Consider the following 25157-nt stretch of genomic DNA (forward strand, 5'->3'; position numbering starts at 1 on the left):
CATCAGAGCTGTACGCTGGAAAACAGAAGTGTACATACTTGGCCTCCAACGCCAAGGCAAACACTCCAGCAGCCTCAGGGGCAGCGGCAGATGTGCCCGAGTGACGCAGTGTGCAGTTTCCATACAGATCCGTGGTGGCCTGGAGACACACAGACAAAGAGAACGTCTTAATTAAACATTAGTGCCAAACATATTCTAATTACACTTTAAAAAATGCCTTTGATATTCTAATTCAGTTGAATTTGAGATAACAAACATGATGCAAATTTCTAGCTGTTCCAATGTTATATATAACAAAAAAATTTAATTATACAATTTCTGTCAGGAGCTTATATATGAATACAGTGATAGGCGTCGTATTCCTATAGGTAGACGTGGATCAGCTGAGAGTCACTGACGCTACGCTTGATAATAATAAAAAAATTTCATATAGGCTAAATGACTCATTATGTAAAGTAACTAGTGCTGGGAAAAGATTAATCAAATCCAAAATATACATGTGTGTGTATGTGGTATAATTATTTTGTATATATAAATACACACACATGCATGTATATATTTAAGAAAAATTTATGTTGTAAATAACATATTAAATATTAATATTTATATATAGTTTAAATTATGTATAAATATATTTACAGTATATACATGCAAATATTTTTAAAATAAATACATGCATATGTGTGTATTTATATATGGGTGATTCGCAACTACAGGCACTTTTGTACTTTTAATAAACAGAAACAATCTTTCCACCATAAACCGTCATTTCCACCACTTTCCACCACTACAGTTTTTTTTTTAAAGAAAAAAGAAAGAAAAGAATAACCAATGATGTGGATCTAAATGTATTTTAAATCAAGTATTAATAGTTCATTGCTTACAATATATGTGTGAGTGACTTATAAACATAGACCTGAGCAAAAATGAAATGCTGTAACCAAAAATCCCAACTCATGGCATTTAGCAGCTTTAAATAAAAATGCATTAAGTTCATGAAGTATTAAGATTTATTTTGTTACATGATTAGGTAGCCACTGATGTTGTTGACTGATACATAATCTTATATAATCAGTTTTACAATACTATATTGTAATAAAATACATAAATTGAAAAGTAGTGGAAATTACATCTTTGAAAGTGCTCTTCAGAAAAACTGTTAAAAATAATAATATTCTATGGATTCTAAAACTGGCCACTGTTATATTGTGTTAGAAACAAATAAATGAAGCTATGAAGATTGTTTTAAGTGTGTTTTAAGAGAGTGAATTTCCATAAGCTCACAGTGCCAAAGGTGCTCCTAGTTGGAGAATCACCCATATACAAAATAATTACACACACACACACATATATTAACATCAACGATTAATCGTTGCCCAGCACTAAAAGTAACTTGGTGTGCATACGATGGACACTTTACTATCCCATGAGGCCACGGGAGAGGATTTATGAATGACAGTAGGCGTGTTTCCATTACAAATTTGCGCAAAACTTTTCTAAAGTTTTTTCTTTAAATGTTGACAAAAAACTATTGTGAATTGACGGAGTTTCCATTAACCGATGTTATGCGACTAAAACTTATTTTTTTCCTCTTGCGATCAGTAAAATCATTCCAAAAACCATGGCAACGGACGCTGGTAGGTTTATGTACTATATCTCAGCCACTGCACTGGCCATTATTATTAATGGAAGGAGATGTGTGTGTGTTTTTCAAGCATTAATGGTGAGGAACGACCGTTATTATACTTGTGAGCGGCACATATGAGGAGTTTCTGGGTGTTTCTCCCTCAGATCTGCTTCGAGGTCTTGATTGTGGCATTTATTTGAGGTTTAGAATCCAGTATTCCTGTAATTCTTTTGTCTTATATGAATTTAACAAAGAACTCTGTCTCATATTCTGTCCAAACACACTGCGTCATCTACGTCAGGTGACCTGTAAATGCGCAAAAACTGTTTCCATTGCAGTTTTGCGAAATATTTCTTTTTCGAATTGCCTGAAAAACCTCCTCATGCGAGCGGAAAAACTTTTTTGCGATAAATGGGAGTTTTTGCGAAATTGACGTGTTTCCGTTGGGCGTATATTCGATTCGCAATTTCAATTTGCGCAATTTGAAGGGTAATGGAAACGCGGCTAGTGAAGCGCCGAACAACTGACGCTGGAAGGTCACATGACAATGACAACATGGCGGATGTAGTACGTCCACATTTTTTTTAACGGTCGCGAAATACGTTTCAAACCAAACGGCAACAAATTAACAGAGACAAAGAAAACTGAACTGGGAACAGTGCAAAACTAGCTCAAAGTCCAACTCAAAGACCAAATGTGACAGGACTATGGTGGAAGAACACAAAAGAGTTAAAACAGTATGAAGCAAGTGTACAAGGAAGAACAGCCGAATAAATCATTTGTTCTTGACCATTTGTTGTTGTGTTGTACTAATGAAATTCCTCTTTTGCGTGACAAACAGTTCAATTGTTTAAATTAAATTCAGTAAATTCCTGTCATTTACATTCCAATTCATCATCTTTTCTGTTGCTGCTGATTCACATTCCAGCTCATCCACTGAATAGAAGCCAAATCATAAATGCTGAATTCTTCCCAACTCTGTCGATCACAAACAGAACTTGTAATGAAACTCTTGGTTGGGCTGAGTGTAATGAGGAATACCCTGCAAAATCTCAAAGCTTTATTCGTCAACACAACACTTTGAGATAATGGAGTCACTGGAGTTGCCTGGTGTTTCATGATCTATCAAAGGCAGGAGATGAAAGAACCATCCATATTTGATGGATGGAAGTTTGTACTTTTGTGACCAATTTTGACTGATCTAAGCAAACCTTAATAAAAAGCAATGAGATTAAAGCAAAAAGGGAATTATTTAGTACTTTGTTAGTTGATGTGGGTCTTTTCTTTGTAAATATATTTGAATAAATACCATATTGACTAGGAAAAATATAGATGTTCCTTCTTTAAAGAAATAGTTACAGTAATAAACCCGTTTGCTGTATCTGTGTGTGTGTGTGTGTGTGTGTGTGTGTGTGTGTGTGTGTGTGTGTGTGTGTGTGTGTGTGTGTGTGTGTGTGTGTCCTGGTAACCCCTACATTCTGAGGACAAAATGTCCTCACAAAGGTGTCAATATACAAAATCCTTGTCCTTGTGGGGAAATTTTTTGGTGAGGAAAACAGCTTATAAATCATAGTGAAATTTTTTGAAAATGTAAAAATGCACAAAAATATAAATGTACGTTTTCTGCGATAGGTAGGTTTATCCGAGGTACGGGAAAGAATATATTTACATTTACATTTACATTTATTCATTTAGCTGACGCTTTTATACAAAGCGACTTACAATTGCTATATATATGTCAGAGGTCGCACGCCTCTGGAGCAACTAGGGGTTAAGTGTCTTGCTCAGGGACACATTGGTGTCTCACAGTGGATTCGAACCCGGGTCTCTCACACCAAAGGCATGTGTCTTATCCATTGCGCCACCACCACCATATAGTTTGAACAGCATAAAAAATCATTAGGCCCATGTCTATGGAAAGTCCCCACATTACAATGTGAGGACCAAATGTCCCCACAAGGATAGTAATACCTGAGATCACCAACATTGGAGGGAAATGGGCTAATAAATATACTAAATGATGTTTTTTTGAAAATATAAAAATGCAAAAAAGATGGGTAGGGTCCAGGGTAGGGTTAGGGTTAGGGGACAGAAAATACAGTTTGTACAGTATAACAATCATTACGTCTATGGAGAGAACGTCCTCACAAAGATAGCAAAACCGTGTGTGTGTGTGTGTGTGTGTGTGTGTGTGTGTGTGTGTGTGTGTGTGTGTGTGTGTGTGTGTGTGTGTGTGTGTGTGTGTAATGGTATATGTATTCGTCCCGAATCGTCACACTACGGGCGTCACGGTTCAGTGCATATAGTCAGACGATGAATACAGTCAGTCACAGGCGATCCACACTCCAGTCCAGAAGGGGGGACAAGCGGTAATGCAATGCTGTTTGTAAACCGCCACAACAGGAAACAGAGCAGAAAAAGAAGAGACGATCTACGCACCAACCCAAAACAAGCATTCAGATGGCACGCAAGAACGTATACGCTGAGTTTCGATTAATTTGTGTGAAGTGCTCCATGAACATTAAGGAAAGGTAACAGGGATGACAGAAAGCAGAATCCTGTTTGTTTTCTTTATGTAAAAGATGGCAGTAACATAAAAATACATTTCTTCTAAACTCACACAATAGTTTTATGAAAGGAGCAGATCAAAATGTACTGTAAGTTATTCAGTGATAATATTCCCCTTTTTAGAATTTGCCATTTATTTTGGTTTCATTTCTGCCGCTCATTGTTGAATAAGAGAGTGAAGTGATAAGCTGGTGGCTCACAACACCAAACCACAGCAACCCTTATCGCCCTGACTGAATCCAGACTGACACAAGCCAATTCCCTCCTTTCGATTGACAGGATCACCTCTGACAGACTAACCACAGTCTTCATCTCAGATCCTTTCTGTGAGTCTGCAGATATGCTCTGATTATGCTCTGATTATGCTGCAGATATGCTCTGAAGTTCGTAGCTGAATGCATGCCTTCAATTCCACTTTCGAGTCATTGTTCAGACATAAAATGCATGAAACAATTAACTTCCCATCATTTTATCTCTGTCATATTATGTATTATCACACTGCACAATACGGGATTGCATTTCAAAAAGATACTTTAAAGCACCTATGAACCGCACTCTCTTGAGCACCAAATTCAATCTTGTTGTAAAAATGTCGAGACAGGATAAGACTCAAAATCACAAAACGAGGACGGATGTATCCCACACTTCATTGCCTTACACAGCAACAGATTTTTCATTTGTTTTTGTGATAAAAATAAGAAAAAAAAAAAACTGAAGAATATAGAGATAATAAAATGGCAACGAAAGAATAAGAATAAGAAAGAAGTAATTAATGGTCAATTTAATTTTAATAAAAATTATAATAATATGTTGGAATAATTCTGCCATTGTAATAAAAATCATACATAATCATAAAACATTATAAAATTATAAACAATGGTAACACTTTATTTGATGTATTTATGTATAATGTATTATGGTATACATAACAAATGGGTAACACTTTATTATTATTATTATTATTTATTTGATATGGACATAACAATAGCATTGGACGCACCAGATACAGTGTTTTAAGTGTTATAGCAATACTGCTAATTTGCAACACTTGTCCATAGGAGACTACATATTTCATAAAACACAACAATGCGATATACAAAACATAGTGCAAAACAGTAACAATACACATCATCAATATTCATTTCATACAGCATTACCATGTGTGCAGATTTGACTTGATTTCAGCCACCGTTTCAAACCTCTATCAAAGGTAATCATGTCTGTCTGCAGTTTTAAGTCACTGGGCAGAGAATTCCATAGTCTCGATCCATTAAAGGAGAAACTGGACTGACCAAAGGATTTAGTAAATCTTGGCACTACACAGTCACCACTGACTGAGGCTCTGGTGGACGGTCTGAGTGAGCCCTGACGTCTAATAATGAGAGCTGAAAACAGCGGCGACACATGATTGTTCAAACATTTAAAAACCAATTTCAGAGTACTGAAATGTATAAAATTTTCGAAAGTAAAAAGATTATGTCTACTAATAATGTCACAGTTATGTGATCTCATAGGTTTTCTGGCATATATCTTGACTGCCTGCTTGTACAATGAAACAGCCGGCTTGAGTGTGGACGCAGATGTTTGTGACCAGGATGTGATGCAATAAGACAGATGTGATAAAATCATTGAATGCATGTATAACATGGCGGCCTGATTAGACAGATCCCTCCTGATAAAACGAAAACAATTCAAATTGGACTTGACCTTTTTACAAACATATTTGACTTGACTTTGAAATTTAAGGTTGTTGTCAAGAATAATTCCCAGATATTTGGTCTCTTTTACTTCTTGAATAATTTCATTATTTATGCTTACTTCAAATATTCTGTCAGAGGGTCTTGTTTTAACTGTGAAGCAGACAGCAACAGTTTTCTTCACGTTTAAAGTTAAATGGGATGACTCTAACCATTTAGAGATGTCTACTAGGGCAAGTGTCAACTGCTGTGCTGCCAGAGCTGATGTTTTTGCAGATAGATGGATAACTGTATCATCTGCGTACAACTGGCAGTTGGCACCCTTGCAGCTATCAGGGAGGTCATTGATGTACATTGTGAACAACAGTGGCCCCAGTACAGATCCCTGAGGAACCCCCATGTTATTAGGGCAAAGAGCTGACATCACCCCATTAACCTTAACGCACTGTTGCCTTCCTTCCAGATATGATTGCAACCAGGCCAGAGAACTAGGTGACATTTTAAATTGCTGGAGTTTATTAATTAGCACCTTGTGATCCACCGTATCAAAGGCCTTTTTTAGGTCTAGAAATACAGCACCAACTACCTGCCCTTTGTCTAGAGGCCCCTTAATTTTCTCTATCAAATAACAGTTAGCTGTTTCGGTGCTGTATTTGCGCCTAAAACCAAACTGTTGTGGATGCAGCAGCTGGTTTGACTCAAGATGTTCAATGAGTTGTTCAGCAATTACCTTCTCTAAGATTTTGGACACGACAGGTAGAATTGCAATAGGCCTGTAATTGTTGGGTGTATCCTTTCCTTCTGACTTGTGGATGGGTGTTATTACAGCGGGCTTCCAGCACTTTGGGAATGTATTTGATCGAATAGAGAGATTAACTAAATATGTAATTGGTTGTAGCAGACTGTCCTGATGTTTTTTAATCAAGGTCATGCTTAAATTATGGATGTCTTTTGCCGCGGAGTTGTTCATATTTGTGATTATCTTTTTAACTTTATCAGGAGAGACCTCTTGGATTTTAAACATGCCTACGTTAACTAAGCTAAAATCTTCAACACATGTCACCCTATTTTTAAATTTATTTGCTAATTCCTGCACAGAGTCAATAAAATAATTATTAAAAACATTTGCCATTGATTCATTGTTATTGACAAGAGTGCCGTCCACTTTGATGGACTCTATTATGTTGTGCTTTTTCTTTGCAGGGTTGGTTAAATTGTTAATATGTTGCCATAATTTAAAACTACTGCCATTGGCCTCTTCTATTTTTTTAGTAAAAAAGTTGGTTTTGGCTTTACGCAAATTGCTTATGACTTGATTTCTAAGTGCGGTATAGATTAGATGATCTGTTCTGTTTCTTGATTTCAGAGACTTTTTGCGTGCAGTGTCACGTTGTTTCATAATGTGCCAAATATCTGCATTAAACCAAGGAAGGGAGTGTTTTTTTGGTTTACTTGTCCATGTTTTAGTGAACTTTTTTATCGTATTACTCAGTGTAGTGACAAAGATATCAGCACTTTTGTTCACATTACACTCTTTCATAACATTATCCCAGCTCATTTGGTTCAGTTCTTCTTCAAAATTATTTTGTTTTGCTTTTGGAATTCCTGTTTTCTGTATTTTTGTTTCTTGGTTATAATAAGTCAATCGTTTTTTGCCCAATTTCCTAACAATTAAGGTCATGTTATGATCCGAAAGCCCAGTAATGAGGTTATATGTTTTATAATAACTGCACGCTATTAATCATTAGTTAAGCATTAGTAAACAGTTAATTCATCATTTATAAAGCATTAATAGACATTAACAAGCAGTTTATAAATACAGTTATAAATGCAGTATTCTTAATTTATAAGCATATCTATAATGTGTTTAATAATTGTGTTTTCATACTTAATTAATGATCAATTTATCATTTCTAAATGAAGTATTTCATTATTTACAAACCGGTTATTTAGGAGTTGTCAGTGGTTCATAAGATCACTTAGAAAGTGTAAGTAAATTATTAATAAACTGTTTAAATACATATTATTATTCAGACATATAGTAATAGTTACTTAGTGTGTTAATAAATGGTTTATTACCATGTATTTCTACTGTAATTCAGGGTTAATTCGGGTAGTTATAAAGCATTTAGTAGTGGTCAGTTCACTATGTTTGTGAGCTAATCTAAAGTGAGGACTAGTTATGCTTTGTAAAGCGTTTATAAAGAAGATTTAAAGGCTGTTAATATTTTTATGTTCTGTATCGCTGTGTTGTATTTGTTTACTTTTTCTGTTTAGAAGAAAACTGAGTCTTTAAATCTCCTTTATAAATGCTTTACAAAGCATAACTAGTCCTCACTTTAGATTAGCTCACAAACATAGTTAACTGACCACTACTAAATGCTTTATAACTACCTGAATCTACTACATTTACTTACACTTTCTAAGTGATCTTATTAGCCACTGACAACTCCTAAATAACCGGTTTGTAAATAATGCAATACTTCATTTAAAAATGATAAAGTGATCATTAATAAATTAAGAAAATACAATTATTAAACACATTATAGACATGCTTATAAATCAAGAATACAGCATTTATAACTGTATTTATAAACTGCTTATTAATGTATATTAATGCTATATAAATGATGAATTAACTGTTTACTAATGCTTAACTAATGATTAATAGCGTGCAGTTATTATAAAGTGTTACCCTGTGTGTCTTATTTATTGTTGTCTGTCCCGATATGGTGCAGTACACAAAACACAAAGTAATGGCGAATAACAAGACATTCAAGTCGTGCTTCTCCCTGCCCTCGCTTCCTTACGGGCGGGGATACACACGACTTGTTTGTTATGAGTTTGGGAGTGGATCATGCTCTTCCGCTTCGCACGCTCCGCTCCCGCCTCTCACATTTTGAGGAAAGTGTTTAGGCTTGCGTTCCTCACGGTGCCGAGGCAACATGGAAGCTGAGATCGTGGGGTTCGCAAATGGATCTCTCGGAGGGGTTAGAGACGGGCGCCGCCCTTTCTCCGCTTTTATTCTCTCTCTGTCTCTCTGGTGTCGGAAGCCTGTCGGAAGGTGAATGTGTTGAGCATCGGGACGGGGGAAGAGGATTTGCCACCTCTTTGCCCAACATACGAGGAGCTGGTGGAGGTGGTTACTCAAGGTGTGTCTAAATTGAACATTGACTGGCCATTCAAGAAACAGGGTGCTCGTCCTAAACGCAAGTTGGACAAGCGCTTTTTGTTATTAAATATAGCACCTTCACCACGGGGCCTTCCATTTTTTCCCAATCTCCATAATAAGTTATCGAGATTGTGGAATAAGCCATACTTGTCCCGTCTTTTCAGCCCCCAAGTGCATGTATATTCAGATATAAGGGCGTTGGAAGAGTTGGTTGCGAGCTATCTGTCTCCTAACTCAGCATCGTCCCTGAAGGCCCCAACACAGCCCACTAAGCCACTAAGAACGTCAACAGCGCTAGTTGGTAAAGCGTACACAGCGGTCAGGCTAGCGCATGTCTGCACACCTTGTCAATTCTGCAGGAATACCAGGCTGATCTGCTGAAGGACTTGGATGATGGCGAGGGGGTAGGGCCCAATGCGGTTCGAGAACTGCGTCGGGCCACAGATTTGTCTCTCAGAGCCACCAAGGAGACAGCTAGAGCAAATGGGCAGTCTATGGCAGCCTTAGTGGCCGCAGAGAGACATCTGTCTCTATCAGAAATAAAAGAAAAATATGGAGCTTTTCTTCTTGATGCCCCACTATTGCCTCCTGGTCTCTTCGGCGATGCCCTGAATATGGTCATCAAGAGGTTTCAGGAGGCCAAAAAGCAGGCAGAGGCATTCAAATACAACGTTCCTTGCCATGCCTTGCATAAGCAGCCCCAGCTGTCGAACTCCTCGTATAGGGCACAGCAAAAGGAGAGTGTCGCATCTTGTGCCTGGCCACATACTGTAAATCAACGGGGTTGGGACAACACTCTCAGCCGAATCCTTTTAAGCAGAAGCCGCATCTGAGGACTGTTCTTCTCGCGAAGAAGGCTTCGGCCCAAACGAAGTCCTGACTTCTGGGGTGGAGTGCTGTACACCTCAGAATACGGTGCACCGTGCCACTTCGATGCCTTCAGGAGGCTGTTCTGCCAACCCCACCATCCTCGGTGCCTCAGGGCGCAGAGGCTTCCAGTGAGCTCATGACTCAAGGTCTACAAGATGTTGTATCAGGCTCTCGCTCTCTGAGAAGGGTCAAAGAGCAGTCAAATCAGTTGCTTCCAGACAGTTTGCATGGAAGCACTTTCCTCAAACCAGATCTGAGGACTGGTTTGTCACAATAGATCTAAAAGATGCATACTGTACTTCCATGTCTCCATCATTCCACAACACAGGAAGTTCCTGAGGTTTGCTCTCGGGGGCGAAGCATACCAGTAATGGGTTCTTCCATTTGGTCTAGCTCTATCACCCTGCACATTCACGAAATGCGTGAATGCAGCTCTGGTGCTGCGCAGGCTGTAAGGAATTCACATTCAGAACTATATAGACGATTGGCTTATCCTAGTGCAGTCGGGGCAGATGGCAGTTCGGCATCGAGATGTCTTTCTCGCTCACATGCAGAAGTTGGGGTTGGAACCGAATGCCAAGAAGAGTGTGCTTTCTCCATTACAGAGAACCACTTTTCTTGCTGTGGTGTGGGATTCAGTTACGATATGGCCCGTCATTTCACCCGCTCGTGTTGCTGCTATCCTCACAGTCGTAAAAGAGGAAAAGCTAGGCCAGTCACTTACTGTGAAACAGTTTCAGAGACTGTTGGATCTGATGGCAGAAGCATCCAACGTTATACCTTTTGGCCTGCAAGGTGTATTCCTTCCAGCCACATCTACTCTGAAAAGAGTAGGAGATCTTCAGGCCTTATTGGTATCCACATGCCTTGAGTTTTCAAGGAATTCCAGAAACCCTAAACCTCTACCCTAAAGGTATCCTACCCTACCCTAAACCTGGTCACTAAGGTGCTGACCAACATACAACAGACATCGTTTGATCGTTTTATACATCGGTCTATCGTTTTGCAAGCCTTCTGCCCTCTTCCTTTCAGAGATCAGGACCAGGAAAAGCTGAACCTTGTTTGTCCAATTAGAGCTCTGGATACATATGTCCGCAGAGCTGCCCTGTTGAGGAAATCTGATCAGCTGTTCTGTTTTGGATCGCATAAAAAGGGGCTTCCTGCTTCAAGGCAGACAGTCAGCAAGTGGATAGTCAAAGCTATCCCTCTTGATGAGGTCTCTAGTCAGCCGTCACCTTTGGCTGTCAGAGCTCACTCTACTAGAAGTATGGCGGCCTCCAAGACCTTAATTTCGGGTGTATCCTTCAAAAAGTTTGTGATGCGGCGGGCTGGTTGTCTCCACTCACATTCATAAGGTTTTACAGCCTGAACCTGGATGCTGCCCCAGATCCACAGGTGCTCATGTCTTAGATGTGCCACAGTTTCACACGGACAGGCACTTTAAGTACAGCTTTGGGCCTTACCGTTCCCAAAGCATCATCGACACAGCGAGAGTTTCCTCGAAAGGGAATGTCTCAGGATACAACTGTAACCATAGTTCACACATTCACGCAGAGGCGTTCCCAAAGCGTCATCGATGCAGCATCTCGTTCCCTTCTCAGGGAACTATGGTAACAGTCGCAACCTTAGGCGGTTTCCATGTTTTATGGGGACTTTCAATCGATATAATGATTTTTATGCTGTTTAAACTGTATATTCTCTCCCCTACCCCTAAACCTACCCATCGCAGAAAACGTACAATTTGCAATTTTTACATTATGGAGTTTTATGTAACAAAGTTCGGGAGGAGCACGTTCAGCCAATCAGCACAAGAGGAAGCCGTTATGAATATAGCCTTCCCTCACCTCTGTCCCATGACAATTTCACAGGATCCCTCCACCACCCCATCACTCTTGGTTGGTTTTCAATCCCAGTCAAAAGGGGGGAGTACTCTGGATTCGGCCCTCCACCGGACAGCACGCGAAATACGCATAAATTACTATACCTGATTTCATGTACGTGTGAACTTGTGAATTCATTTTTACAAGCTGTTTTCCTCATGGGGAGCAAAAAATAATGGACATAATGTAGGGTTTACCAACACACACACACACACACACACACACACACACAAACATTAACACTAACACACACACATACTCGCTCTCTCTTACCCACTCACAGACACACACACACACACACACACACACACACACACATTCTCTCTCTCACCCACTCACAGACAGACACAAACAGACACACACACACTCACTTACCACGCCAGCTTCAGGGTTTCGTTTACGGCCATTGCTGAAGGTGGAGGCTAGGGTGGAGGAGCAGCTTTCATCATAGAGTGCAGTGCGTCCATCATTGATGGCCGAGTTAATGGAGATGGTCCACATGCTGGAGGCGTATCCATCGCAGTTACAGTCGTCATAGCTACCACCGTCTCCGGAGGCCCACACATAGATGCTGCCTTTCCCACCTCTGCCCTGTTCGACACACAAAGCGGCACGATTAAGACCCGTACTCACGCCTGCTACAGCTCAATAAGGAGCAGTCAACTCTCTTTGACATTTTTCTTTAAGGGCCTTTGAGATTTACTCAATTTATCATACAAATTACACTCACATAACCAAAAGTAATTCAACAGAGACATCAGAGAGGCGTTTCAAGACCTTTTAAAGACTACAAGCTCTCCTCTGAGTGTAGATGATTCAAGCAGAGGCATTGTGTGCACGATTCTTGTCTGAACATATAATTTTGATGCTTTTAGCTGAACGCAAGAGCGCTCTTTTCTTTAGTCTTTAGGTTTTATAGTGGCAGGCATCTGAGAGGAGGAAATTTGTACAGTGCAATTGTGATCTTAAAAGGTTACTTGATTATTGTTATTTGAACAGTAGGTGGTTATTTTACTATGCTAACACATTGAGAACCGATTATGGTCCTTCGAGACCTCTGGGCACCAGCCTCTTTGGAGTAAACAAATAAGGAAAATAAGATGGTGTCTTTACATTTTGCAAACACTACAGAATATCTCTGAATTATGACATTATTTTTTATGATAATTGAGACTTTTGAAAATGACTAATTTAGCTTCTGATAAGCCCAACGTCAAATGTGACTAAAAAACATGAATTTATGTAGTGTGTAGTATCTGCTAATATGAGAAATAAAGTCTCAACAGTGTAATAGAATAAAGTCACAATTAGACACCACATTTTTAATACGTTGCAAGGATGAAAACAATTTAGACATTTAGCATACTGCTTAGATGTTAATGAAGTCTAATTTGTTTTCACCCTTGCAATGTATTAAAAATGTGGTGTGTAATTGAAAAAACGTGCCTGTAACGACATTCCTGCAAAATTATATTTTGTTGCTTTTAGCAAGTTTGTGACCCTTTGAAATCTAAACATTTAGTGTGCGAGTTCAGTTTTACCCAAAACGGATTAATATGAATCTGACCATTTTTTACAACGTTGGTTATTGTACATATCGCTGCAGTTTGGAAATGAAATGTACGGTTTGCAATTGTAAATAAAGTAGCACCTACATTAAACCCTACCCTAAACTTAACCGATAGTGTTGACAAAAGCAAACATGAGATTAAAAAATGCATTTTCTGAAGCAACCATGTAACCAATAAGCTACATACTGTAAATCTTAATAATAAACCTTATATATAACACATAGCCTAATCAGCACCCAAGCACACGCATAAAGCTTGCCACAGCGCACCTGCAAAGTAATGATTATGAATATGTCATAAAAATAAAATAAAAAAACAGCAAGGAGACTGTCTGAACATTGTAATAATTTATTGATAATGTTTTCTGTGTTTTCAGCTGCAGAGATCAAGTCAACGCTGCTGACTCGTCATCTCTGCAGTAGTGGACGCGCCGATGTGCACGTTTCATACGGATTACATAATCTGAGAATATTTGTTTCCCCCTTGAATTAGTAATAATCGCTTGACATTTCAAGTTTTTTATAGATATATTTCTCATGTCTGTGTGGCAAGTATACACTGAGATTTTTTTATTTTATTTTTGACGCGCTCCAGTTCACAGAGACTGAGATGGCAGAAAGCACATCCTGTTTGATTTCTTTATTTTACTAAGGCACACATTTTTCTTGTTATTGAAGGTTTACACAAAGAATTGATTCCTTGATTCCAAAGTCAAGGTAAAAATCAAGAGGAATCAACTCCGCTTTAAGAACCCTTTTCAGGTAAACAGAGTTAATCAATAATTTGTCTCTCGCTCACTAAAGTAATTCCCACAAGGACCCGCCGTTAACGATCTGTCCCTCACGGACTGTGTAACTTCACCACAAGTTTTTTTTTTTTTTTCTGCGACTAACCGACTAATACAGTTTTTGGTTGACTAAGCCTCTTCTGATCGACTAACGATTAGTTCAATATTAGGGGTTAGCCCTAGTCATAATACAGTATTGTGCATTTAAGCATGTAAAAAGAAATATTTATGAGTTGACAATCTGCTCCTGTAATCATAATTTGTGTGAAAAGGAGTAAAAGTTGTTGGTGTTTTACTGCCACTAGTGTTCATTTCAGCTGGAAACTGCAGTTAGAGGCATGTTTTTCCAGTGAGCCCAGCCGCGGCGCTACCATTGGGCCCGGGTGGGCCTGGGCCTACCCATTTTAGTGGCCCTGTCCCAAATGGCACACTTCATGTGCACTTTCGGTCTTGTGGACTTACAATGGTTGCCACGTGCGCGTGTCCGTTAAGTCCGTGAGACCGCAGTGTGTCCCATTTCTCATTTTTAGATCTCAGAAGGGTGCTCGTGAGCACCCCCAAGTGGTCGATTTGCGCCCTTGATGTGCACTTTTGCCGAGCCCGCGCTGATGCGAGCTCCGCAGCAGACTTCTTCCCGACAGTCAAAGCGGCATTACTTCAAGAAAGTGCGGACTCAGCGGAAGACCGCGAGTTTTCTGGAGGCCCACCTACAATAAAAATCCTGGCGCCGCTAGGTGCGTTGCATTGTGCCAACATTTAGAGGCACTGATTCGAGCATAGTTTGTATATCAATATCAATTTTACATTTGCAGTGCCAGTGCCTTGTTTTTGTGTGTCAGACCTCTAAGTGCACTGGCCCCACTGGTCTGGACCATGATCCAACCTTTTTACACATCCCTTGACTGACTAAATGAATACTCTGGTGCTCATTTTAGTGAACAGAATCTCTCCATCTCTTTCTTGTTTCTCTTCCTCTCACACTCTTTATGAATGGAGACCCATCAGCTGAACTCTGGAACAATTACACGTAGCTAACACAAGCGATTGCGCTTTAAGCACTGCTGGTTTTGTAACAGGCTCTGTTTAGTGTGGGAGGGAGAAAGTTCCTTCCGGACGAATGAAGGAACATTTGGTCAAACAGCAGGAGCAGAAGCGTCTGTGCTGATATTCAGTGTAATGTCACTGACTTCAATATGGACATGTTGTTATTGTTCTAAGTCCCTATGATGTTCTGGTCTCTAGATGTGACTCTGGGTCCCTACTTCAATGAAAAAAAAGTAATACATTTTTGGGTAAACTATTCCATTAAATTTAGTTGCATTCTATGTGTGATACTGGTTATGGAAATCATTTGGACTTTCATTCCAGAGGGTTTAAAAGAAGAACAAGAAGGCTGTCCATCATCCACGCAGACATGATTCTCTGTTTTCTCTGTATTTTGAGCATAATCGTGTCGTGTTACAAGATGACACAGAGGTTGAAAGACTGGATATAACACTGCAAAAAAAAAAAAAAAAAATTGTAGAAACAGTTTTCGCTCTGAAATTGCTAGTAAATTTCACAATTAATTATGTGTAATGTCAAGTAAAACATTGAATTAAACAGAGTTTTGAGGTAGAGAGACTGAAAGAGAGTTTTCTTGAAAACATATTCAAATATTCCTTGTTTATTGAAATACCCCATTGTACTTGCTATATAGTAACCACAATTATTGACCGACAATCCAAAAAGATTTTGTGGTAATCGACATTATGCTAAACATGCGGTTACTGATATTAAACCAGAGCATTGAAACCACAATGCTGAACTGTATCTGGCTTTTCATTAGCACTCTCTGTACCATCCTACATATAAATAAATGAAGTGTTTGCCATCTGACCCTTAAAATGATTAAACAGCGTTCAATATTACTCCCGGGCTCAACCTCGGTCCTCTCTAACTGCATTGAGAACGCCTGAGGGACAGACCGAGTCTTCACCCATCACTGCTATTCTTGTCCAATCTGATTTCAATTGCAAAGGGCTGTTGAAAAAACAGGCAGATTACTCTGTGCGATGGCTCGTCTTGACAGATGGGTCACCCTCATAAATCCTGCTCAGCAGAGGAACGCTCAGCTACATTTATACCCATTAGCCGAGGCAATTTGTGAAGGCTCCAGTCACGGACAGGGGACGCGCAACTAAATAACACATATAGTGTGAAGCAACGAGACTCTGCAAGGTTGACAACTGACATACTGTGGGCAACTGACATACTGTGGGCAACTGACATACTGTGGGCAACTGACATACTGTGGGCCCTATTTTAATGATCTAAGCTCATGGTCTAAAGCGCAAGGCACAAGTGCACTAAGGTCGGTCCGAATCCACTCTTGCTAGTTTAACGACGGGAAAAATGGTCGGTGGTCCCGGCGCATGATCTAAAAGGATCGTCCCTATTCTCTTAATGAGTAATGGGTGTGCTTTGTCTCTATTCTCTTAATGAGTAATGGGTGTGTTTTGGGCGTAACGTGTAATAAACCAATCAGAGTCTCATCTCCCATTCCCTTTAAAAGCCGCTCGCGCCATGGCAGATTCGCTATTTACATGGCAGAATTTGCAAGTGGAAAACTAATAAGCAGAGTGTAAGTGCGTTGTGGACCCGCCTATAAGTGCACATTACTAACGTGCTCTTTAAATAACAAAACAAAAAAATACTGCACCATTGACTTTAGACCAGGTCTCAGTTGATCAATGGCTCAGTATATTTCAGTTCCTCAAAATAGCAATGCTCCAACAATGCGCCAGAACACACACTTGTTCTCAGACTAGCAGCCTGTGGCACAAATGCATTTGCTATTTAAAAACAAGACATGAAAATGAAAACTGTGTCGGGCTGAAACTAGCAAAACACACTTGCGTCGCGCCTGATAGGGCCCTGTATGTTAGTGAACGCCTGGAGGCGATTGTAATTTTAATGGTAAAGACTGAAAAATGTAATTGGTTAATGGAAAGTTTCTTTAGTCTATGCAATAGAACTAATAGGACATTTTCACAGTAAAACACTGTTAAATATAAAGTTTTTGGAAGTGACAAACAACAAGTCACCATGTCATTTGCGGTGAAAAGCCCTAAATTGGCATTCCCAAAATGTTCTGAATGACAGTTCACGTTTGATGGGTCTTCACTGGAATATGTCAGTTTCTTCTTAGTTTTTTCTTATCAGTTATGTTACATCTTATGTTGTTAGATGAATGTTTATTGCATTATTTTAGTGCCATGTGTGTTACCATGATGGTGTTTTGGGTTTAACACTGTGTGCATCTTCTATATATCAGTATTTCCCTCAGCTTGGGGAAAAGCCACTTGTGATGAACTTTACTTTACTGTAAATTTAAGCGAAATCTGTAAAACTTAAAATGTTGCTACCGTTTTTTTTATTTTTTTATACAGTTAAGTTGTGGTAATCAGAGCTGCCATTTTTTTCTTACTTTACATTATCAAAAGTAAGTACCTTACATTTACTTTTCTTACTCCACATTTGCATACTGAATTTTCATTGAATTGATTTCAAGGATATTGGGGATATATAGGAATATTTCCTTGTGGAAATGCAAATTCTATTTCTATTAGTTAATCTGGTTTTATATTGAAGCTGAATCTGTAAAAATAAATTGATATTTTCAGAACTGTGCAATAATTAGCCATTTTCTTTCTCACTTTAATAACATTTGCATAATATGTGCATATCAAATTGTGATTTAGAATATTGGGGATATATAGGAATATTTCCTTCTGGAAATGCACATTTTCTGTTCTATTAGTTAATCTGGTTTTATATTGAAGCTAAACCTCTAAATACACTGATATTTTCAGAACTGTGCCATAATCAGTGTTGCAGCTGATCTAAAGTGGCAGAGCGACCAGGAGGACTCCGAACTCCAGGTTTTTATCTGATTGGACCAGATGTTACAATTCTGTACCTGTCTAGTTTTTCTTCCCTCTTTTCTCTCCACAGCAGCAGCAGGCGATTCATAAGGGAATCCCGTTTGCTATGCTGCAAGAAAACTCGGATACACTCTATTTTAAGGTGTCATTGTTACAATGTAATTCTACATTTAATTACTGAGTAATATTAATTAACAACATGTACCTACTATAGGGTTAGCGTTAGGGTAGGATTAGGGTTTGGTTGAGGGTTAGTTGCATGTAATTATGCATAATTTACTGTTATTAAAGTACATGTAACATATGTAACAAGGACACTGTAAAATAAAGTGTTACTGAGGCCTGCGTTTGCTCCGGTACCTTATTGACTCCGTCTGCCATGGCCTGCAGGGTGAGCTCGCGAGGACCGTCCACTGTTTTGCCATCATCGGTGGGACCCCAGCTGGCACTGTAGATGTCAATGACCTGTGGCATGTGGCTGATGGAAGACGCCTCAATGATGTCCGTCATGAAGGGCTGGTCCAGCATACGAATGCCTGCAAAAAATGGCAAGACTGAGAACAAGGGAACAATAGGAAAACCCTTGATGCCGCTCTATTCATCATGATCTGCAGTGATAACTGGAGGGGTGAGAGGGTGTGAGATTCACTGGTGACATAATAAGAAGAAGCAGAAGATAATAGCTTTGGTACTGCATCAAGCACTTCACACGTTTCAATCTTAACTTTGCTTCTCTCTCTCTCTCTCTCTCTCTCTCTCTCTCTCTCTCTTCTGACAAACTTGCAGAAAAGAAGAAAATAAACGTCCCTGCTGGTCTAGCTGGTGAAACAGCATGTAATGCTTAGATCCTGTAGCAAGTAAAGGCCCTCAAATACTCATAGCAAAGTTCTTTTCATTCTTTACTTAGGGTTAATAAGAAGTGTGAAAGCTGTTTGCGAACATCCCGAAGCATTGAGTCTCCCGGAGTCTTGCTAGTTAACTCTTTCCCCGCCACTGATGAAATTTTTCCGCATTTCATGTTTTCACTGTTATACTGTAGGGGGCGCTATTACACATCTACTGAAAGAGTGCAGAATCTCCTGATCAAAACACAGGAGAAGAAGAAGCAGAAACAAGCGATAGCATATGTAATCATATGCATATGTAAATTATAACGCGATCATCAACATTAAACAGCTTATGAATCAAAGCTGCCGAATGTTTCTGAATGAAATGTCGACCCAGGACGAGCTTCAGGACTGTGAAGCTTTGGGGGTGTTGATGAACTCGATCTACTCCATCTGTGTTTGATCATCGTTCTGAATCCCATCGGATGTAGTCTTTCACAAAAACACGATTTTCTCAGCTTTTTGCTCAGAATGTTGCTTTTTTTTTTTACAAAACTTACTCACATTCAAGTGTTGATAAAAAACGAATGCATGAAGCTAGAATAAAACAGGTTTTTGTTTAAAAACAGGCTCTGTTCTTTATTTTGATATATTGCATATTCAGATATTTATACAACAAAATATTCTGGGGGTCATAAAAGCTGTGTTCAAAAAAGCTGGCGGTGGCTGGCGGGGAAGGAGTTAAACAGTCTGAAGGGGACTGTGATGGAGGCCAACAATGTAACTTCTGCAATGATCTTCAACAGGCAACATGAGCAGCGCTAACTCAAGTTCATTACAGTGCGTTTAAATATGCAACAATCTCTGTCTTTTCATATATATCTGCACAGGTTTAAGCCTGAAGCTCTGTATGAATACACTCTAAAAATACCACTGCTGTGTCATAAGACATCAAACATGTGAGACCTTTAATGCTGACCTCTTCCTGAAGGTGATTATAAAACACTGCAAGAGCTGAGACTACAGACACTCAATGTGTGTGTCCTTTGTAAGGGACAAAAGCTAAACACAAGAGATTCACTGGCAATTAGTTACTCTCCTTTACATTTGTGGCCTTTTGAAAACAAAAGAAATCAATGTGCTGCAGTGCGTAAATGATGTTTTTATTGATGCTGATGTTTGTGTGCTGGAGATTGAGGAAGAGGGGAAGGGTAGAAGTTATCAATATGATAAAGATGATTTTCCGAAACAAACGGATCATTCATCATAGTCGTTCAAAGTCATTCATTATATTTATCGACTACACAGAACAAACCTGATCAGGAAAAAATGCATAAATTATTTTAATTAAAACATTGTCTTGAATCTTGATAGTATCCAAACACATTAATATGAATATGGTCTCTGAATTTAATTGGCTTCTTGATTGTAATTTGTAACATGCATTTTCTGTAAAGCTGTTTTGAAACTTTTTTTTACTTATTATGAAAAGCTCTATACAAATAAATGTTAATTCAATTTAATTGAATTGCATATTGAATGTGTATATTTGCTCTTAGCTCACGAGACGAGAAGAGACGAGACGAGACACTTAGCTCACGAGACGAGACGAGACACGAGATTGGGTTCATGTGAGCGAGACGAGACGAGACGAGACACTTAGCTCACGAGACGTGACGAGACACTTAGCTCACGAGACGAGACGAGACACGAGATTGGGTTCATGAGAGCGAGACGAGACGAGACACTTAGCTCACGAGACGAGACGAGACACTTAGCTCACGAGACGAGACGAGACACAAGATTGGGTTCATGAGAGCGAGACGAGACGAGACGAGACACTTAGCTCACGAGACGAGACGAGACACGAGATTGGGTTCATGAGAGCGAGACGAGACGAGACGAGACGAGACGAGACACTTAGCTCACGAGACGAGACGAGACGAGACGAGACACTTAGCTCACGAGACGAGACGAGACACGAGATTGGGTTCATGAGAGCGAGACGAGACGAGACGAGACGAGACGAGACACTTAGCTCACGAGACGAGACGAGACGAGACGAGACACGAGATTGGGTTCATGAGAGCGAGACGAGACGAGACGAGACACTTAGCTCACGAGACGAGACGAGACGAGACGAGACACGAGATTGGGTTCATGAGAGCGAGACGAGACGACAAAAATGACAAAATTCATGATTGGAACAATAGTCTGCAGGTGCATTTTGTTTTAACAATCATCTTGTAATTAATGTAATTTCCGTTCTACTTAATGAGTATGAATTATCATATGCATTGAAAAGACAACAACATACAAGCACTGTAAAAGGTTTTGCCACAAACTCAACTGACTGACTTCTCTCCTGTATGATTTCACAGGTGTCTCTTCAGACTTTACTGTACATGAATTATGAGCTTCCAGAACTTCTGATTGAGACTGTGTGTGACCTCCTAACTAAACTCCTTTCCACAAATTGAAAATTATTAGTGTTATGCAAACAAGAAGTGCAACCATAATCAAAGAACTCTCTCAATATATAAAGTGCAAACAGAGACTAGAGTCAAGAGGTGGTTACATCTACACAGCCCAGCTTAAGATAGGTTTGATATTGGGAGACAGGCTATTGTGTGTAGCAGGCATCAGGAAGCTTGCGTTTTACTTTCACTTTCGAATTAGCGATCTCACATAATCTGTGTATAGATTATAAAACATATAGACATAAAAAACATTTATCAGATGCTTAGGCTCTGTTTCATGATGAATCCTCCGTCATGGTCTTGTCAGTCATCTCACCTTACTTTTGTCACGTGATCAGTGAACTGAGTGTGTGACTCTGCAGCTCGTGTGGGATGAGCAGAGCAGACCTTTACAACAGTTTCTCGCAGTCATGGTTCCTGTGTCATGTGATTTCCTTGCCCTCATGTGATCATGTCTTGTGCTTCCCTTTACTTATGTGTCACATTTTGATTGGTTCATCATTGTTTCATTGGTGTTTCTTGTTTGGTCATCAGTCTTCTGTGTATAAAGAGCCGTCATTTTCACATTGTCTCTTGTCTAGTATTGTCTCTGTAACTTCTGTTGGTGAGTTGTTTTCATGTTAATGTTATTGACCAGTCTTTATTTTGCTCACTTATGATTATTGTAAATAAACTGCACATGGGTTCAGCTGCAACTCGCCACAGGACTTTTGTGATAATGTATCACAAAGAACGTGGATAAAAAATTCAACGCAGATAGTGCACAACAAGAGCCTATTGTCTGACTTGACAACTCTGGTTCGTCCCTTGACTGCTAAGCCTACTCTCAACTACTCTCAACTACTCTCAACTACTTCCAAGGCAATTTGCTTGACATCTCAAATGAGACGTTGTTAGGAACATTGATAACACTTTATTTCGATGGTCCCCTTTAGTCATTCTACCAACAATAAGTAACTTTGCAACTACGTCAACTAGCAGACATTAGAGTATTATTAGTCTGTCTGATTATTATCTGCTAACACCTTATTTTGATGCTCCCCAACAGACATTCTAATGACTATAAGAAACTTTGAAAGTACTTCAGATTATTCTACTAAACCCAACCTAACAGTCTTCTAATACTCTAATGAGAGTTAGCTGACATGTAGTTGCATACTAATAAGAATTAGTTGACATGAAGTCAACTAATGAAGTACATATGAAGTACATTAACTTGAGTACTGTACTTAAGTCCACTTTTTGAGTATCTGTACTTTACTTGAGTTTTTTTTTTTCTGGAAACTTTTTACTTTAACTTCAGTACATTTGAAAGACAAATATTGTACTATTCACTCCCCTACATTTCTTATAAGGTCATTGGGTAGAAAGTAGTAATGTCAGTCAGGGATTGCATTTTGGTTGGAAATGAAAGTCGGTTTGACGCCAGAACCCGACTGATGTTGGATTCTGACATCAACCTGATTTTCATTTTCAACGTTGGGTTTGGTCTTCTAAATGTGAATTTTGTCATTGTTTCGGAGCACACTAGCTTATAGATAACAGTAAGGCTAACATATTCACACTAAAAGCCAAAAAACTTTAAATATGGCACTATTTGAGGGAACGTCCGAAGCCATTGTAGACGTTATTGAGTGCACTTATTCAATCTCATATTCAATCCCACTACTGGAACTGTGTTCTAGTTAAGCAATAAGCCCCTTGAAGCCGTATTTTACAGTGGATGTAGGACAGCTAAGGGCATTGTTAGCTACGATGCTGAGCGGAAACCTAAAACCCCCTTAGCTGTTCTAAATCCACTGTAAAACACGGCTTGAGGGGGCTTATTACTTTTATAAAACAGTTACTACATAAAACATTCATTTTAATATTTATTTTATTCCTAAAATAAACATCAGCAACAAAAAATATAACGTTATAACACATTTATTCCTCCGCCAAGCAATGTAGTTCCCAAAGAGGTTGCTAAGCAACACATGCAGCAACAAAGCATCACAAACGGCAGTTGCGCAGTAACACTAATGTAATGCGGTCACAGGTGTGTGTTTGTCGAGTAATTTACAACGGCTTCGAACGTGGCTCGACCAATCAGAATCAAGGACCGGAACTATCCGTTTTATAAAAATACATTTGATATTGATATGAGGATAGGCATAGATTCAGAGGCATAAGGTACTACAGTATAAGTATTACATACAACAATGCAACAATAATAAAACAATGCTTTGACATTTACTTTTGATACTTAAGTACTTTTAAAAACGAGTACTTCTGTACTTTTACTCAAGTAAAAATCGGTCTCTACAACTTTTACTTGTAACAGAGTAATATTTGACCAGTAGTATCTGTACATTCACTCAAGTAAGGAAGTTGTGTACGTTGTCCACCTCTGCTGCAAAGTTACTTATAGTTTGTAGAATGTCTAAAGTGGAACTGTCTAAATTGACCAGAACTTTACATTTATGATGAGGTCATCACTGTAAAAAGCCTATCAGAAACGTACCTGCTACCTTGGAGTTGTAGGCCACGCCCACCCCACAGATGTTGTTGTTTGAAACTGCAGACACCTCACCAGCACACCTGGTTCCATGACTGGAAGAAACAAAAAAACATTCAGAGATGTCGAGAGTTACATATTTCATAATGATTTATGTGATCTAACAATTAAATATTAAAGTTATTTGCTAAAAAAATCTCTCCAGTCAGCAAAGCTCTTATTCAGTTATTCTTATTTGTGGGCGGGGCCTGTGCAATGTGACGTCACACGGCTAGAATCTGCAAACGGCTTATTCTGAGACACTGCTTTGATTTATGGGGATTAAACAAGGAGTTTGTGGATTTTTATCATTACACTCTCAGAAAATAAAGTACATAATTGTACCTTTAGAGGTACAATGGCTTGTCACTGCTGTACCCTCAAGGGTACAATATTGTACCTTAACCTTTAAAAGAAACGGTACATATATGTACCTTTTAATACTTTTTGACCCTCAAAAAGGTACATATATGTACCTTGAGGTCCAATAATAAGCCCTATGGGGTATGTTAGTGTAGATTGTACCTTGGGGGACAGAAATGGACTCCTACTGTACCCCTATTTCTGACAGTGTACATGGTGGTTGTGTACACACACTGTGACACACATTTATGTTCAAACCCCATGTAAAAGTGAATTTTGCACAATAGGTCCCCTTAAGGAAATGAAGTCATTGATGTTGAACATTGTTCTACTTCAATAACAACCCGTAAATGTAAAAGACAAGCTTCTAAAATGGTCTCTAGAACGGAGAATCCTCAGGAAGAGCCCCGGCATGAAGCACAGCGATGGTTCCCTCCTCTCCTCCACTCAGACAGTCAGCGCTTCTATTTATATATAAGCGTCTGATTATGCTGTGAGTCTGCAGCTCAGATGATATTGCTCTGCTCTCACCACACGCCCCAGCATGCTTCACACGGTGGAAAAACACAAGAGGATCTTCTCGCCTTTCTATTAGATTGTGTCTGCCCTTGATGCGCACTGTAAAAAAAATACCAATTATGCCAAGGTTTAACTAGTATCTTTCTACAAAATATCATATTCAGATTTGTACTCTGAAATCAATGCAGGTTATGACATTTTCTGTGTATTTAAAGGAACACGACGACTTTTTGGGACTTTATCTCATTCACCGTATCCCCCAGAGTTAGATAAGTGCGTACGTGCCGTAACTCTGTCTGACGCACCCACCGCTAGCCTAGCTTAGCACAAAGAC

At 39.2% G+C, this 25157-nt stretch overlaps 1 protein-coding gene across 1 annotated transcript in view; it reads right to left on the bottom strand.

Annotated features, from left to right (window-relative positions):
- The window catches only part of pcsk2 (proprotein convertase subtilisin/kexin type 2), a 77910-nt gene that overhangs the window by 25688 nt on the left and 27065 nt on the right, over positions 1 to 25157 (bottom strand). The window contains exons 7-10 of the mRNA XM_082153772.1: positions 23909 to 23997; positions 18459 to 18634; positions 12190 to 12405; positions 39 to 139 (exon numbers count right to left, since the gene is read on the bottom strand). Of these exons, the coding sequence (XP_082009898.1) occupies positions 39 to 139; positions 12190 to 12405; positions 18459 to 18634; positions 23909 to 23997 (582 nt within the window). The remainder of the gene's footprint in view (positions 1 to 38; positions 140 to 12189; positions 12406 to 18458; positions 18635 to 23908; positions 23998 to 25157) is intronic.

This window comes from Leuciscus leuciscus (genome assembly GCF_965113295.1).
Source record: "Leuciscus leuciscus genome assembly, chromosome: 22".
In the NCBI taxonomy this organism is placed as follows: domain Eukaryota; kingdom Metazoa; phylum Chordata; class Actinopteri; order Cypriniformes; family Leuciscidae; genus Leuciscus; species Leuciscus leuciscus.